The 13,920-nt window shown below is 44.3% G+C and overlaps 1 protein-coding gene across 2 annotated transcripts in view; it reads right to left on the bottom strand.

The window, feature by feature from the left end:
• The window catches only part of LOC118430548 (receptor-transporting protein 4-like), a 55,899-nt gene that overhangs the window by 19,153 nt on the left and 22,826 nt on the right, over positions 1 to 13,920 (bottom strand). The window contains exons 1-2 of one of the 2 annotated variants that reach the window (XM_035841482.1): positions 3,138 to 3,704; positions 2,229 to 2,376 (exon numbers count right to left, since the gene is read on the bottom strand). In XM_035841482.1, coding sequence (XP_035697375.1) covers positions 2,229 to 2,376; positions 3,138 to 3,364 — 375 coding nt within the window. In that variant the 5' untranslated portion in view covers positions 3,365 to 3,704. Of the gene's footprint in view, positions 1 to 2,228; positions 2,377 to 3,137; positions 3,705 to 13,920 lie in introns of those variants that run through there. The other variant, XM_035841483.1, reaches the window with a different exon arrangement.

Raw genomic sequence — 13,920 nt, 5'->3', positions numbered from 1 at the left:
TATTTTTACCGGAAGGGGTTGCGAGCCATTTTCCTTTAAAGTGCTCGAGGTACCTCCTTAAACCCCCATTTTACTTCCCTTCCGAAGGGACGAGTGTTTATACAACCAATATGCCCTTCCAAGGATTTGAACCGGGGGCTCCCAGTTACCAACTGATTGGGGCTTCTACCAGTTGAGCTACACTTCTACCAGTTGAGCTACACTACACTTCTACCAGTTGAGCTACACTACACTTCTACCAGTTGAGCTACACTACACTACGCTACAGGGACATCACAAAAAGTGGGCAGGAAAATATAAGAGAAGACTAGAGTGTTTTGGATGTTTCAGTCTGTACACAAGGTTTGTGGTGTAGTCTAGAAGTAATCAATTCCGCTCCTGGCCGAAGCGGTCGGAGTTTTGAAGATCGACATACTGACCAATGGTAAGTCTCTCGGACGTAGATGTGGTGTTATGATAAGTTAAATGAAATGCACACTTTATAAGTACGACAAATAACATAACACACTTCTCGAAGATGGTAGAACTACGTCTTGGTGTGTAGTGGGTCTTAAAGTCGTCGACGGGTTTGCACGTAAACTGGTAAGAGGTGTGTTACTTCATCTAATGATCTATGTAAGGAAATCCATTTCAATGCTAATATTTCGTATGAAATACATACAACACTGGTACGACGATCTTACAGTCAACTTTGACGATGCCTTCTCGCGTGTAACGTTACATTTAAAGAGATGTGAAGGTCAAAGCTTTGTTTTATTGTACAGAAAGGTTTTGTATATGCGTTGATTTTATACGCGATGGACTTAAACAATCTTTTGAAATTGCAAACGGGAGTAGATGAAACTTCGAGGACGGACAAAGCAAGGTGAGACGTTGGCAGATAAAAAGGCCACTATCTAGCAAATAAATTGTACATCAGATCAATTTACCATGATGTGGGTGGCTTAACTGTGAGGTAATTAAGCCTGATCTCAGTCAGCCTGACTCAACAGTAGGACCATATACCAGCACGGGGGCGAGCTCAGTATGACTCCCAATCTACCCACGTTCGACTCCAACTATTTTGATTAGAAAACCAAGGGAAAAAGCGGTTCCAAAAAGGCTCCAATGGTCCTCAAGATGGTTAATTTTGCAGTTTTACTTCAAGAGATGCTGACTAGAGTGAAGAATACAGGTAGGATGTTCAGAAAAGCGCCGGAATCCAAGTGTCCTTGTGTGGTCTCCCCTCCCCGCCCACGGCGCGCCTGCGGTACACACCCCCGCTGACGGCCCGAGCGTTGTCGTGGACGAGGAATTTTCCCATTTGTAATATCTCATTTTTTATCAGTCCTTCCCATTTTAGTTTTTTATTGTCAATTGTGCACCCACTCTTATTGAAAATAGCCTCCCTAGCGCCGGCATACTACAGTCCACAGCTATAGGTTTACCTCCCGTGCGTGGTCGATGCGTCGGCAAGAAATTATGGCGTCAACTACCACCGGCACCAAATCTCATTCACCTTGTCCTGACATCTGGTCAAACCCATCTTACACCCACCAAGTCGTATTAAAACCATTTTACTTCACCGTAAAACGGCTTTTCAGTAGCGTTTCTTCAATAAGTGAGCGAAGGAAAGCTGGTAGTTTTTCAACTGGTCTGACATTCGAGCGATGCTCGGGGGTGAATTCATTCTGACCCTTGGCAAAAGATCTCAACCTCCGGAAACCTTAAATTCGTATAGTCTGTAACCACAAACTTAAAAACATCGAAAGGATCACGTATCATTGGAAGTTGAAGTTGGTAGATTTCGTCTGATTTTTTTTCCTGTACCTTGCCAAAAGGGATTGGAGATAAGGCGATGTACTCCATATTTAGTCTAACTGCGTGCTAGACACAAATATCACAAAGTACCGACATTTTACAGTCATAATCAGCATAACCGCCAGCATTGGGTTCGCATATGATTTACAAGACAAGCACTGGTGAGTAGTGAGAGGAGGTACTAGTAGTATCTCACTTTCCAAAAACTACCCATGCAGGCGAGCTATCATTGCACATCTAACACGATGGAGCCAAAGTATGTCCGAGGGGTGACCTTATGACCTCGATTAATCGTGGCTACCAGCTCGGTTTAGCTTTGTACTTGATCATTATGGTCACGCAGACATGGCGGCAGTACATCGTATATATAGCAATGTTACATGGAATGTGATTTACGGAGAGAGAGAGAGAAAAAAGTCCAAACTTACCTGACAAGAGAAGCGGACCTTGGCGGAGTCCCTGAAACGGTACCAGCGGGGGCTAGGTGCAGCTGGGCTCGGGATGAGGTACCACAAGTGCGGGTAGAACTGCGAGAAGAGCTTGGAGAACTCGCCGTGCCACACGGCCTCCATACTCCTAGACGTAGCCGGCCACGCACAGACGAGCCATCCGGGGAGGGAGGGCAGAAGATAGAATGGAGCGTCAACATACAAGTGCCTCATCTTCATAAAATCGGCGCGCTGTTGTACACATCGAGTGCACGTGTCTCACAATACTCGGGCGTAATTACAACAAAACGTGAATTGCCTTACATGCCACACACACACATACACGCAGTCATGGCACAGCCATCCTTCCCGCCGCTAGTGGGGACGTGCCCTCTCTACTGTAAAGAGATTGACTTCTTTAGCATCCATCAAATTTTACACCTCCGTATGTGCAATAGACTGTGATTCGCTGAAAGTCCAGCCGACTCGCGTGACTTGGGAAAATATTCCTGCGCACAGAAAGGGCTGATTCTTGGAAGGAAGACACACAACATAGGTGTGATTTTTGTAATGGCTACGATTTCTTTGGGTGGGCGAAGGGTTTTCTGAGAAAGTAGCAGATTAAGAACATAACGGAGGAAACGTGCACGTATAGTGTTGTAAAACAGATTTCCGCCTTAACGTGGACTAAATGCTAATTACACATACCAGAAAACTACCTGTCGTGGGGGAATTTTAGGGGAAGTCCTTAAGAATTACTACACTACTAAGAATACTGCGCTCAAGGAAAAAGAGAAGGAAAAATAAAATATTGGATAATGTTAGTAACATCTAGAGAGAGAGAGAGAAGGGGGAATGAGAGAGAGATGTGGTGAAGTGTCACGTGACCGTCACCGTACGGTACTGTACCTAACGTGTTCCTCGTGGATGCAGCGGCCTGAGGCCTGCATGGCCTCGTTCGTGTCCTCGGTGGTAGGAGGGATAGGAACGGTGGCGACCGGAGTGTGCACCATGGCTAACGATTCCAGGGTTTTAACTGAAGGGAGCTTGCCCACACACACTAGTGTGTTGTTCGGGTTTCTATAGAGATGTAGTAGGCCAGGTTTGTGGGAGGAGGGAACGTGGTGCACTTGCATGCAAGGTACGAGCACGAGAGGTACGGCCGCACCGACTGCCGAGGTATAAATGCGGTTGGGAGTCCAGGTGCCGCGCTTTTAGACTACAAGATGAGGTCATGAGGGGCCCCGCTGGCGTGAAAAAGCCGTCCCATCACAAGAGTTGCGCAGGCAACGTCATAGGTAGGTCTAACAATGCAAACGCTGATAAACGACTTCCTTGTCAGTCGGCGCACGTTGTCACGAGCTCGCTTTACGTAAGGCTTTCATTTACGACGCGTCTACCTTGTGCCCCATCGACGTAATACGGGGCTGCTGGCGTAAAACATCTGATTTGTGAATCAATGGACGCGAGAAACGTCCCGAAATGGGCAACCGCCGCCGTGATGACGTCAATAAGCAAAGTGCCTTGCCATATTAGGAAGAACGCGGAGAACGGAAATGACCAAATAAGGAAGAAGTCGGCATCACAGAGATCAACGTTGACGTCATGTAGAAAAACGAGTCGAAGCGAACTGTTTACCATAATTTAATAATGCTTGCGGTGATGCATTTAGTATGCAACTCTCAATGTGCTAGACCTGACGGACGGCTATGGAATAATACACAGTAACCCTTAGTATCATCTGCAAAACGCTTCTTTCCGGGCTACAGAACTGTGCTTGGAAAGCGTTTGGTTGCTACAGTGGACGTGAGCGAGACGCACTGTTGGTGATGACGCTATGTACACAGGGTAAGCGTTTTTCCGGCAGCGGCAAAGCGTCCGCCATGTTGTTTATCCATTCCAGGCGCTTGATCCGAGCAAGCCCTGCCGGGCGTGATTCGTTACCTAGGTGGAAATTGGACGTCAACGTCACACTTAAGTCGGCTTCAACAAAATTCCGGCCGGATTTGACGTCAGTACGTCTCGAAGCCCGCCCCTGTTAGGATCCGGTTGTTGGGTGTGGTGTAGAGAGCGGCGTTAATTTACCAGGTAAGGATGCTCGTGCGTCACCGCCGTGTGTTTGGCAAAATTTGAACAATTGCGACGGGCAAATGTGGTGGATGTGCGATGACGTTTACGTTACATAAAGGATTTCTCCTTCATTCGCCGCCTTATACGTCTACAGTCTTCCAGCCCTGGTAACGATGTTGTTGAGATTTCGTGTGTAATAAACAAAATCATAAAAATCTGCGTGTTTTGGTTATCATTATTGATAACTGTACACAGAATAGAATCCATATCTTACGTAAGAGAGAGTGTGTTATATATGAGATGTGAACAAGCTACCAAGAGTGTACGTAAAATCCACTACCCAAATAACGAGCGAGAAACAGGCTCCATATGTTACTCTCTCCTTAGTGCTGAAATTAATGTTATTGCTCATTCTAAAATATTTTCCAATTGCATGTAGAAAATAACATTTAAAATTAGAAATGGATTAGAATGGTTGTCATTTCAATTTCTAATAATTCATTTATATATTTCACGTTCCTTTTCTGTTGTTGTACAAACGCTGTATACCACAGTTTTGTTTGTTCGCGAATAGCCAACGGGTATGGTTTTGCAATAAATTTATCATTGTTGATAATGACAAAATTTCACTGTTAGGTAAGATAGATTCAAAACAAGGTGTATCTGTGAACGTTGGTAGTTTTAGTAAGAGAAGATGTGTTTACTAGCAAAAGGAGACTGGGTCCGATTAGTCCGATTGAGTATGATATGTATGAAACCGTACACTACTTACACTTCTCACAAGCATCAACAAACACTTGAACGCTCAAGGGCAAAAAAAAGCGAAAATGAGTTTCAAAATAGCTTAGTTTCTCCGCGTGTATTGCCTTGTTATAACCGTTGTTAAAATTTATAGCCCTACATCTTTACTTTGTTGTTTTCATCTGCATCTGTTAAACAATTACAAGCTGTTTATGCTGACTGACATTTTCGAAATTTTACTCGTCAAAATCTTCGACAGGATCGTGCTTAACACAATTACAAGCTGCAATAGCTCAAACTAATCATGTGTACTTATGTTAATCATTGAAAATATGCGTGGCGTCCCTTAGGCAATATTAACAATGGTAAGAATCCTGATTTTTGAACATGATATTAATAACAACACTTACATATAAATGACAACACTTTAAGATACCATCAAAATCTCTCCCATTTCAACAGTTCTTGAGAAATTATGAATTTGTGGCTCATCATGGTTTATTTATTTATGTCATCATAGTTCATTTAATTATGTTTAAATCTTGTCTATATCATAGCGTTTTGCATCTGTAATTCTATTGTCAATCTCATTCCAAGTAGTTGGCTTACAATTTAAGAAAAAACTCTGTGTATTATCAATTAAGGTTAACCCGTAACTATAACACTTGTATCCAGAAAGGAGTGTGCTAGCTGAATTACAATAGATAGGTTTTTGGATGCGCACTCCGCGTTTGGCTGAGTCATTCCGCATTGGAATTCATAGCACGAAGAGCCCGCGAGTTAAAACGCCGCCACGTAAATGAAAAACGACCTTCCTGCGAGCCCAAATCTCACCTGGTGAGGTCAAGGATGGTTGATTTGGAGCAAGATGGCGGATCACGGTACGTTACAGACCTACCGGGGATGACGCGTGAAGACAGAAGGAAAATGTCCAGACTTTGCATGATGTACAAAATGACCTAGTATCTAATACCAGCTCAAAAAAGAACGAGGAATAGTCGTGCCTTCGAGTACCAGAGTTACCAAGCCAGGATTAATGTGTTCAAAAATTCGTATTTTCGCAGAATTATCGTAGGGTGGAATTTGTTATCACCAAGTACAGTAGAGGCATCTTCTCTGGATAGTTTTAAAGATCATTTGCAGATAGATGTGCAAAAGCTAGACATGTGACAGATCGTTCAGTGTAATATACCCAGCTGCTGCCTCGCTGCGTGCCTGCGAAGCCGGTGTGCTTCGCCGAAGGGCGATTATACCGGCCATTTAGATACAGTTACAGGTACAGATGCATGTTGGACCATAGAGGTTTCGACGTTGTTTTCATACAAGTAGATGATACCTGTGCATGTTTAAACCCATGTGTGTAGGAAACATTATGCATACATGCGAGATTTCACGTTCAAATAATACGCCTACAAAGTACTATTTTGCTGCACTAGCCCTATGCCATGTACCTGTGCCCACGTTTACAACATATCAGTAACCTAAAACAACTGCCAACGCGCTGTCATGCGAGGCGGATAACATTTGTTTCTTCCATATCGACCACACACCGCACACCTACGGCCATTAACGTAAGGTACACATCAGGGAAATTTGCCTATTTGTCGCATGTAAGAGCTACACCTTTGGTTTCTAGAGCACTTTTCATCAGTGACAAAATCAGGACAAACTGATGTCTTTTTGAAGGGCAGTGGGTTGTTATCCACTGTGTCAAGGACACTGTATTGGAAGGCGGAGTTCACCCTTTTACTCCCACTGTCTTTACCACCCCAACCAAAGCCAGGTACCCATCTTGACACCTGGCCGAGGTGGAAAAAAGTCCTGTACAGTGCCTTTCCCAATAACACAACATCTAGCCATGCACGCCAGGAACCAAAGCCATGACGTGTACGGTTTTGTAGATCTTGCATCCACTAGCCTAGTCAAATGGTCGAGTATTCGACGCAACGAGAAGGGGAAAAAGAATGAGAGGGAGAAGAAATAAAGAGATAGAGGAAAGAACGAGAAAGAACAAAGAAAGAATGAAATGTCCCCAGACGACACCACCACACATACCTTTAAGATCTTCTTTTCTGTAGACGTTAGTTTGGATTTAATAACGTTGAAAAAGAGAAAAAGAAATGGTAGAATGCTCGGCACGACTTCATATAAAACTACCAAAGTACCCTATCTTATACACATATGCGTCATCTAAGTACCGTCAAATTGCCTTGTAAAGGGCTAGTAATGAGGAGGTGTGCTCTGGCCAATTGGATTGAATATTTCGTTTCTTGTGATACAGTGAAAAATAAAACAAGTTACATAAAACATTTCTTAAAACCTGTAGGCGAGACTAACAGCAATTGAAAGTTGTCATCAATGTCTCTTCTTCCCATAAATTCCCTTGCTGTCAACGGAGAATAAAAAGGAGGGAAAACATTGGGACTCGGAAAATATTCGAAAGCCAAGAGGCAGGTAGAGAGAGAGAGAGAGAGAGAGAGAGAGAGAGAGAGAGAGAGAGAGAGAGAGAGAGAGAGAGAGAGACAGACAGACAGACAGACAGACAGACAGACAGAGAGAGACAGAGAGAGAGACAGACAGAGACAGACAGAGACAGAGAGACAGACAGAGACAGAGAGAGACAGAGAGACAGAGGGAGACAGAGGGAGACAGAGAGACAGAGAGAGAGACAGAGAGACAGAGATAGAGAGAGAATGAGAGACAGAGAGACTAACAGAGACAGAGGGAGAGAGAGAGAGAGGAAGAGAGAGAGAGAGGAGAGAGAGATAAAAAGATAGATAGAAAGATAGAGATATTTCTCGATTCTAGAAGGGATGTCCCAGTAGCTCAACTGGTAGCAGCCTCACAGTCGCATTCCTGGCTCCAATCAGTCGGTAACTGGGAGACCCTGGTTCAAAGCAGGGTCAGAACATCTCGGTTTGGGCTGCATTCGTCTTTCGGAAGGGACGTAAAATGGGAGCCCGTGTTCGAGAAATTGCCTTAAGCGTGTTAAACATTGAGGAGGCAGGCTGGCACCCCTCTCCGTAAAATGTACCCTGCTATTGAAACAGCATGGAAACTGCCTATCCTAGGGCTGAACGATAGACCTCTCGATCACTGTCCCCCATGATACGCTATCGATATTCCACGTCTTACACGTGCACATCAGAGCAATAATACCCCGTATCATTCTCATTCTCAGGACAAGCTACGAACCTATCAAGGAAGGAACTTTAGATTGCAGAGCTACAGTGTGTGGTACGAAGCGGTAGGCGTTTGTTTTACCACTTGTTGCTGCACAAAAGAGCGCCTTCCCACGCCGATATCATTAGTTCCTTTCCTAAGAGGAACATGGCTAGGAGACATCAGATCCAACCCACGAGGCACAGACGGAGAATTTTCTCAGGGAAAAACGAACTATGGTGATCATCAGTAACCCACGTTGCGGATGTGCAAATAAACATTGGAATGATACAGTAAATTGTAAACCTTTCGTTTGCAACGTGTTACTACTGCACTATAGAATATTTCAGCTGCGAATTTAAAACATTGCCCGTGAAAATGTCATTTTCCGCTCACGCCGCAAAGTAATTGAATTTACAGTATTCAGTGTCTTAAAGTCTAGTCATTAAGTTCTATGTTTATTGTCTCATATTGTACTATTTTGAGATTTCAAAGAAAATCAATTAGTTTTACACAGCTAGAGTCAATAAACATACAAAGTCAAGGTAGAGTCAGTCACACGTGACAAAACGTGAAAAAAGAAAACATTTCTTAGTTTCGTCCAAATCATTATCAGATATCAGAGAAACTGTTGGCCGATCGCAAGCGAATGTAATGACCAGTAGCCATAGAAGCCAGGGTCAGTGATTACTAGTATACATCTGTTATAAACAAGCGATATATAGTCTCAATATTTAGGCGGTCATGCTAGTCTCAATGCTCTTTCCATCTGCATTTCCAGGTCGGTGTCACAGCGATTTCACCAACACTACTGTGATTTCCCCTGGGACAAAATTAAGGGGGAGGGGGAATCGCTGTTGCCCTGGACTGTACATTTTTGGAACAATTTCCCAAGGATGGTATTTGACACTACGTGCTACAAGCCACGCACGGGAAATGCTTTAAGTAGCCTAATGAACCACTCACTGTGTGGGCATGAATGTCACCGAGTAAATCTCTTTCATCAAAATCATTTTCAGATGTAGATGGCTTTAGACAGCTTAAATGTGTCCATCCACACAGCGCACGTAGAACAAGAACTTTTCGTGTAATCAACATTGTATGATTTGGTTACTACTGGGTAAAAAGTTGTCTGTGAAATGGCTGTGAAAGTTAGTAATTGAGTGTTTAATTGAGTGATTGAGTGAGTGAGTGATTGAGTGATTGAGTGAGTGGGTTAGTGAGTGAGTGAGTGAGTGAGTGAGAGGGTGAGTGAGTGAGAGGGTGAGAGGGTGAGTGAGTGAGTGAGTGGGTGGGTGATTGAGTGAGTGAGTGAGTGAGTAGGTTAGTGAGTGAGTGAGTGAGTGAGTGAGTGAGTGAATGAGTGAATGAGTGAGTGAGCGAGCGAGCGAGCGTGTGAGTGAGTGAGTGAGTGAGTGAGTGAGAGTAAATGCGTGAATGAGCGCGAGTGAGTCAATGAACGAATGAATGAGTGAGTGAACGAATGACAGTATGGACGAACAAATTGACGGATCTAACACGTGGAAGAAAAAAAAAAACTCAACAACTACCAGGATGGCCAGGTGGCTAAACTGTCTGATTAAGGTCTGATTAACGTTATGACTTCATGGGCCCGAACCCCACTCCTGGTAGACACACAACAGTGTTTAGTACTTTTTGACGTCAGCAGCATAGCGGTTAAACTGACGGACACTGGATCGAGAGGATACGGGTTAGATTCCCGCATAGACGTTGTGTAATTCTGAAATGCACTGAACTCTAATCTCCAAGCAGATCCTACGGTAGCATAAGATGGTATCAAAAGCTGCCAGAGGAGTGAAGACTACATAGGAGTGTGTTTGGCTACCGGAGTGGCTGATGACTCCCTTTGGCCAGCTGTACTCCTTAGCCAGCTTTGATACAACCTTATGCCACTGCCTGGAGATTACTAAACAACTTTCTTTACTCCCCCAGGGTAAAAAGTTTCCACGTGGTGGATGGAGAGAGATGGGCTCCGCCTTCCAATACCGTGCCCCAGGCACAACGGTAATGGCACAACACATTACCCTCGGATAGGACGTTAAATGGAGGTCCCGTGTCTGTGGAGAGCCATACCCCGGGCACGTTAAAGAACCCGCCACATGTGCGATGGTGCGGTGTGAGCGGTTCAAAACCTACAGTACCTTGGCCGCACCTGGGGCAATTACTGTCGTATTGAGGTCACCTGAGTGGCGCTGAATGGCAGCTCGCTCCAGACACTTGCGACAGTCGTATTGAGGTCACCTGAGTGGCGCCGAATGACACTTGCGATTTAGCCCCGCCTATTGTAAGCTCCTCGCAATTCAGCCCCTGGCTGCAAAGAGTGAGTAGTCGGCCCACCCAATAACCTACGGCCTCGTAAAGGATGTCGGACATTTGTTAGCATTTGTCTTACCAATGATAAGTTCACAATTAATGATTCGTTCGTCCTTTTCACTTTTCACAATGCCTGTCTGTAATAATTAATGAGTCGCTTATGATTGAAGGTAAAATATAAGTAAGATGCTATATAAACGCTATCTACACATCTCTGTACCTAACGGAGTGGGAGAAAGGCAAAGCCTAGTCTTTTAAAATCATCCCCACGTGAAGACAATTACAGCAAAGATCCAATGGTTTACATTTGAGAAATGAACAATAAAAATGACGTAAAATGGAGGTCCTTTGTTTGGGGAGACCCACACCCCACGCACGTTAAAGAGCCCACCACACCTTTCGAAAAAGAAAGGTGTGGTGTGCCCTGATGTGCGATGGTACACATCCTTTCGTCTGGAGGTGGTGATTCACTACAATCACCCGGATGGAGGCCTGGCGAACCTCCGTCTCGTATCAGCCATACGGTGATTACATCAATCATCCGGACCCATCAAGGATAGTGACGTATCTATCGCTAGTGGAGATCCGAATTTAACCAAACCAAACCAAACATCCATCAACACACAGTGACTTCCTTGTTAACCTGCTTTCTGGTTTCAACCAGACTTTAAAGACGTCTTCTTAGAAGTCCTTGATGTAACATTTGGCACCGAAAATAGTCTCCAGAACAAAACCTTAATTTGATTGACATGTACATGTATACAACACCTTGTTAGCATATTTGCATTACTGTTTCGTATTTTTGGTGTTTTTGAACTGTGAAAATATCGTCTGTTAAGTTTCTGAACCAATCTCAAACTAGACCCTACTAAAACCAACATAACAACGTACTGTGCACTGATTTGAAAGGCCACAACACGTTTGTATGGTACAATGATGTTGTAACCTCCCTCCTTAAATATTGGTATGCAATTCTATAGTGTTGATCACACTTAGAAGGTAGAATTATAGGACAATCTACTTTCTATATTGTCCTTATGTTACATACTAGACCTTTAACAACGACATCCGTTCGTGAGAGCTAGTGAGGCCTTTACACGATTGACCCAATTGTTACAATAACAGAAAACCTCAGAGCATTTTCTGTTTTTGTGATGGTAGTCCTATATTCCATTTTCAAGTCTATGGCAATAAAGAAGAACACAAACATTTCGTGGTTACGATGAATTAGGCACAACTGTTTGTAACGAAAGGAACGCCACCGACTTTCCGACTCTTTTTTTAAGCATCCATCCAATAGCCGGTCGCAATTGTTAATCGTCAGATGGTCGCTACACTTAAAACTCGCCATATCTTTTATACCTAAAAATCCATCCAATCACATTGGACCGTACCCGGGCATTGGCCAATCTATTGCACGATGAACGAGAGAACACCGAGCGTGTTGCTGCCGAAAATGTCATCTAGAGCTCGCTTACCCATCGGTTGGTCAATCAGGGTCTGGGTTAAAGTTACCCGTGTATATGAAACAGATGCTTAGGGGTGGCGCCCATCTCCTTTCTGTAGCCCTTGGGCCACACATTTGCGCAAGCAAGCCACTACAGCCTGGGGCTAGTCCGCTGGTAGTGATGTGTGTTTAACTCCCATACTCTTCCTCATTTAGTGCTGAGTGCTAAGCAGAGAAAGCAGCACGTACCCTTTTTTTTATAAACGGTGCTTTGAAAAGTATTTGGTATGACTGGGCCGGCATCCAACTCACGACCTGCCGAATACAAGGCGAACACTCTATTCACGCGGCCATTGTACCCGCTAAGTCTGGGAAGTGACCTTAAAAGCGGCAAGGACTTTGAAAACGCCACACCGTTCAACCAGTGTAAGGGCTTCGGGAAGTCGACGACGCCTGTGGACGAGGTAAGAACGTGGCCACGTCCATCGTACGATGTCCAGAAACAGAGGTCATTCTTTGGATAGTCGTGGATGTGTTAAAAATATTCATCAGTCTTTTCATCAACGAGACGGTCTTAGATTCTTGTAAGCAGTTGGTTCTATCACAGCGTACCTGAAAATCCTATGGCGCCCATTCCTACCATGAAAGACCCATCAGTAAAAGTGGGTGAGAGGTAAACGAAACCAAGTACCACGGGGCCAAGGGAAAGGAGATGCTTAACTGTGGCGGTTGAGTCAGAGACGACGGAGGAGGAAGAATGTATAAACAGATAAAGGGCTCCCCACCAAACTCCTTGCGATGACAGGCATTCACAGGACGCCCACATGATTTCATTACATATCATTCCCACAGACACAGGTTTCCATTGCTGCCGTCAGCCATGGCAAACACCATGTACATTTTTTTTTCAAACATGAGAGTGTCAAGAAGAACCCTCGAAGTGTCGCGCCAGTAATTCAGGTGGACGCGGTTGCGATCCTACACCGCTACCCCCATGTAAGACTCGCCAGCTAAACTTTCATAAAAACATATCAATCTTAGATTTCTCAATTACTGGCGGCAAAAACTGGAGGTTTTTAACATGAGAATGTCAAGAAGAACCCTCGAAGTGTCGCGCCAGCAATTCAAGGGGACGCGGTTGCAACCTACACACCTACCCCCATGTAAGACTCGTCAGCTAAACTTTCATGCAAACATATCAATCTTTCGAGCGACTAATAGCATGAAACGTGCAGGTTTGCGTAATGCAAATGCTAAATCCACCCTCTCACTAGCTAGTCCTTAGCTGAACAGCATTTCATCACTCACCTTTCCATCCTGAAGGAGTCCGCCCTGACGTTTCAGAGAAGCGACGGAAAAGAGAGAGAGACAAGAGTTCTGATGTGTAGGAAGAGGAGGAAGAGTGTACACGTGATGCGACAACACCCACAAAGATGTGCGGTCAGAACTAGTCTTCCGTGCAGGCCCTGGTAGGGAAGCTGCTCGCAACCAGCACGAGGTGGTCGTGAGCACAAGGAGCTCGCGTGCCCACGGAGTGTCTTTACCTAAGTACAGTACAGCCAACGCCGACTGATTACTGACTAAACATTGTTCATCTCCTTGATAAGCGAGCCTACCAAGAAACCACGCTACACCTACTACCGCAGGGGAGATGCTGTGTCTTAAACGTTCCCCTATCTGTAAATCTGGAACAATCAGTGCTTCAGTATTAGTCCAGGCGATTGGTGCAAAAATTGCTCAAATTATGGTTAAAGCATGAAACTTGACACAAGTGTTCTATACAACAATAGAAGTTATTCTAGAGGTGGAGCCAAAATAAACCTGCTTTTACATGGCAACTGTTGCTATATTTATATATGAATAGGACTTGAGAGGGAATATACGGATGTGAAGAAGAGGTACAAAAGTATCAAAGGTTTTCTTTTACATTATATAAGA

Source organism: Branchiostoma floridae, chromosome 14, assembly GCF_000003815.2.
Source record: "Branchiostoma floridae strain S238N-H82 chromosome 14, Bfl_VNyyK, whole genome shotgun sequence".
NCBI classification, from domain to species: Eukaryota; Metazoa; Chordata; class Leptocardii; order Amphioxiformes; family Branchiostomatidae; genus Branchiostoma; species Branchiostoma floridae.
The sequence above is the reverse complement of the archived record's forward strand: the minus strand, read 5'-3'. Positions and strand labels throughout refer to the sequence as shown.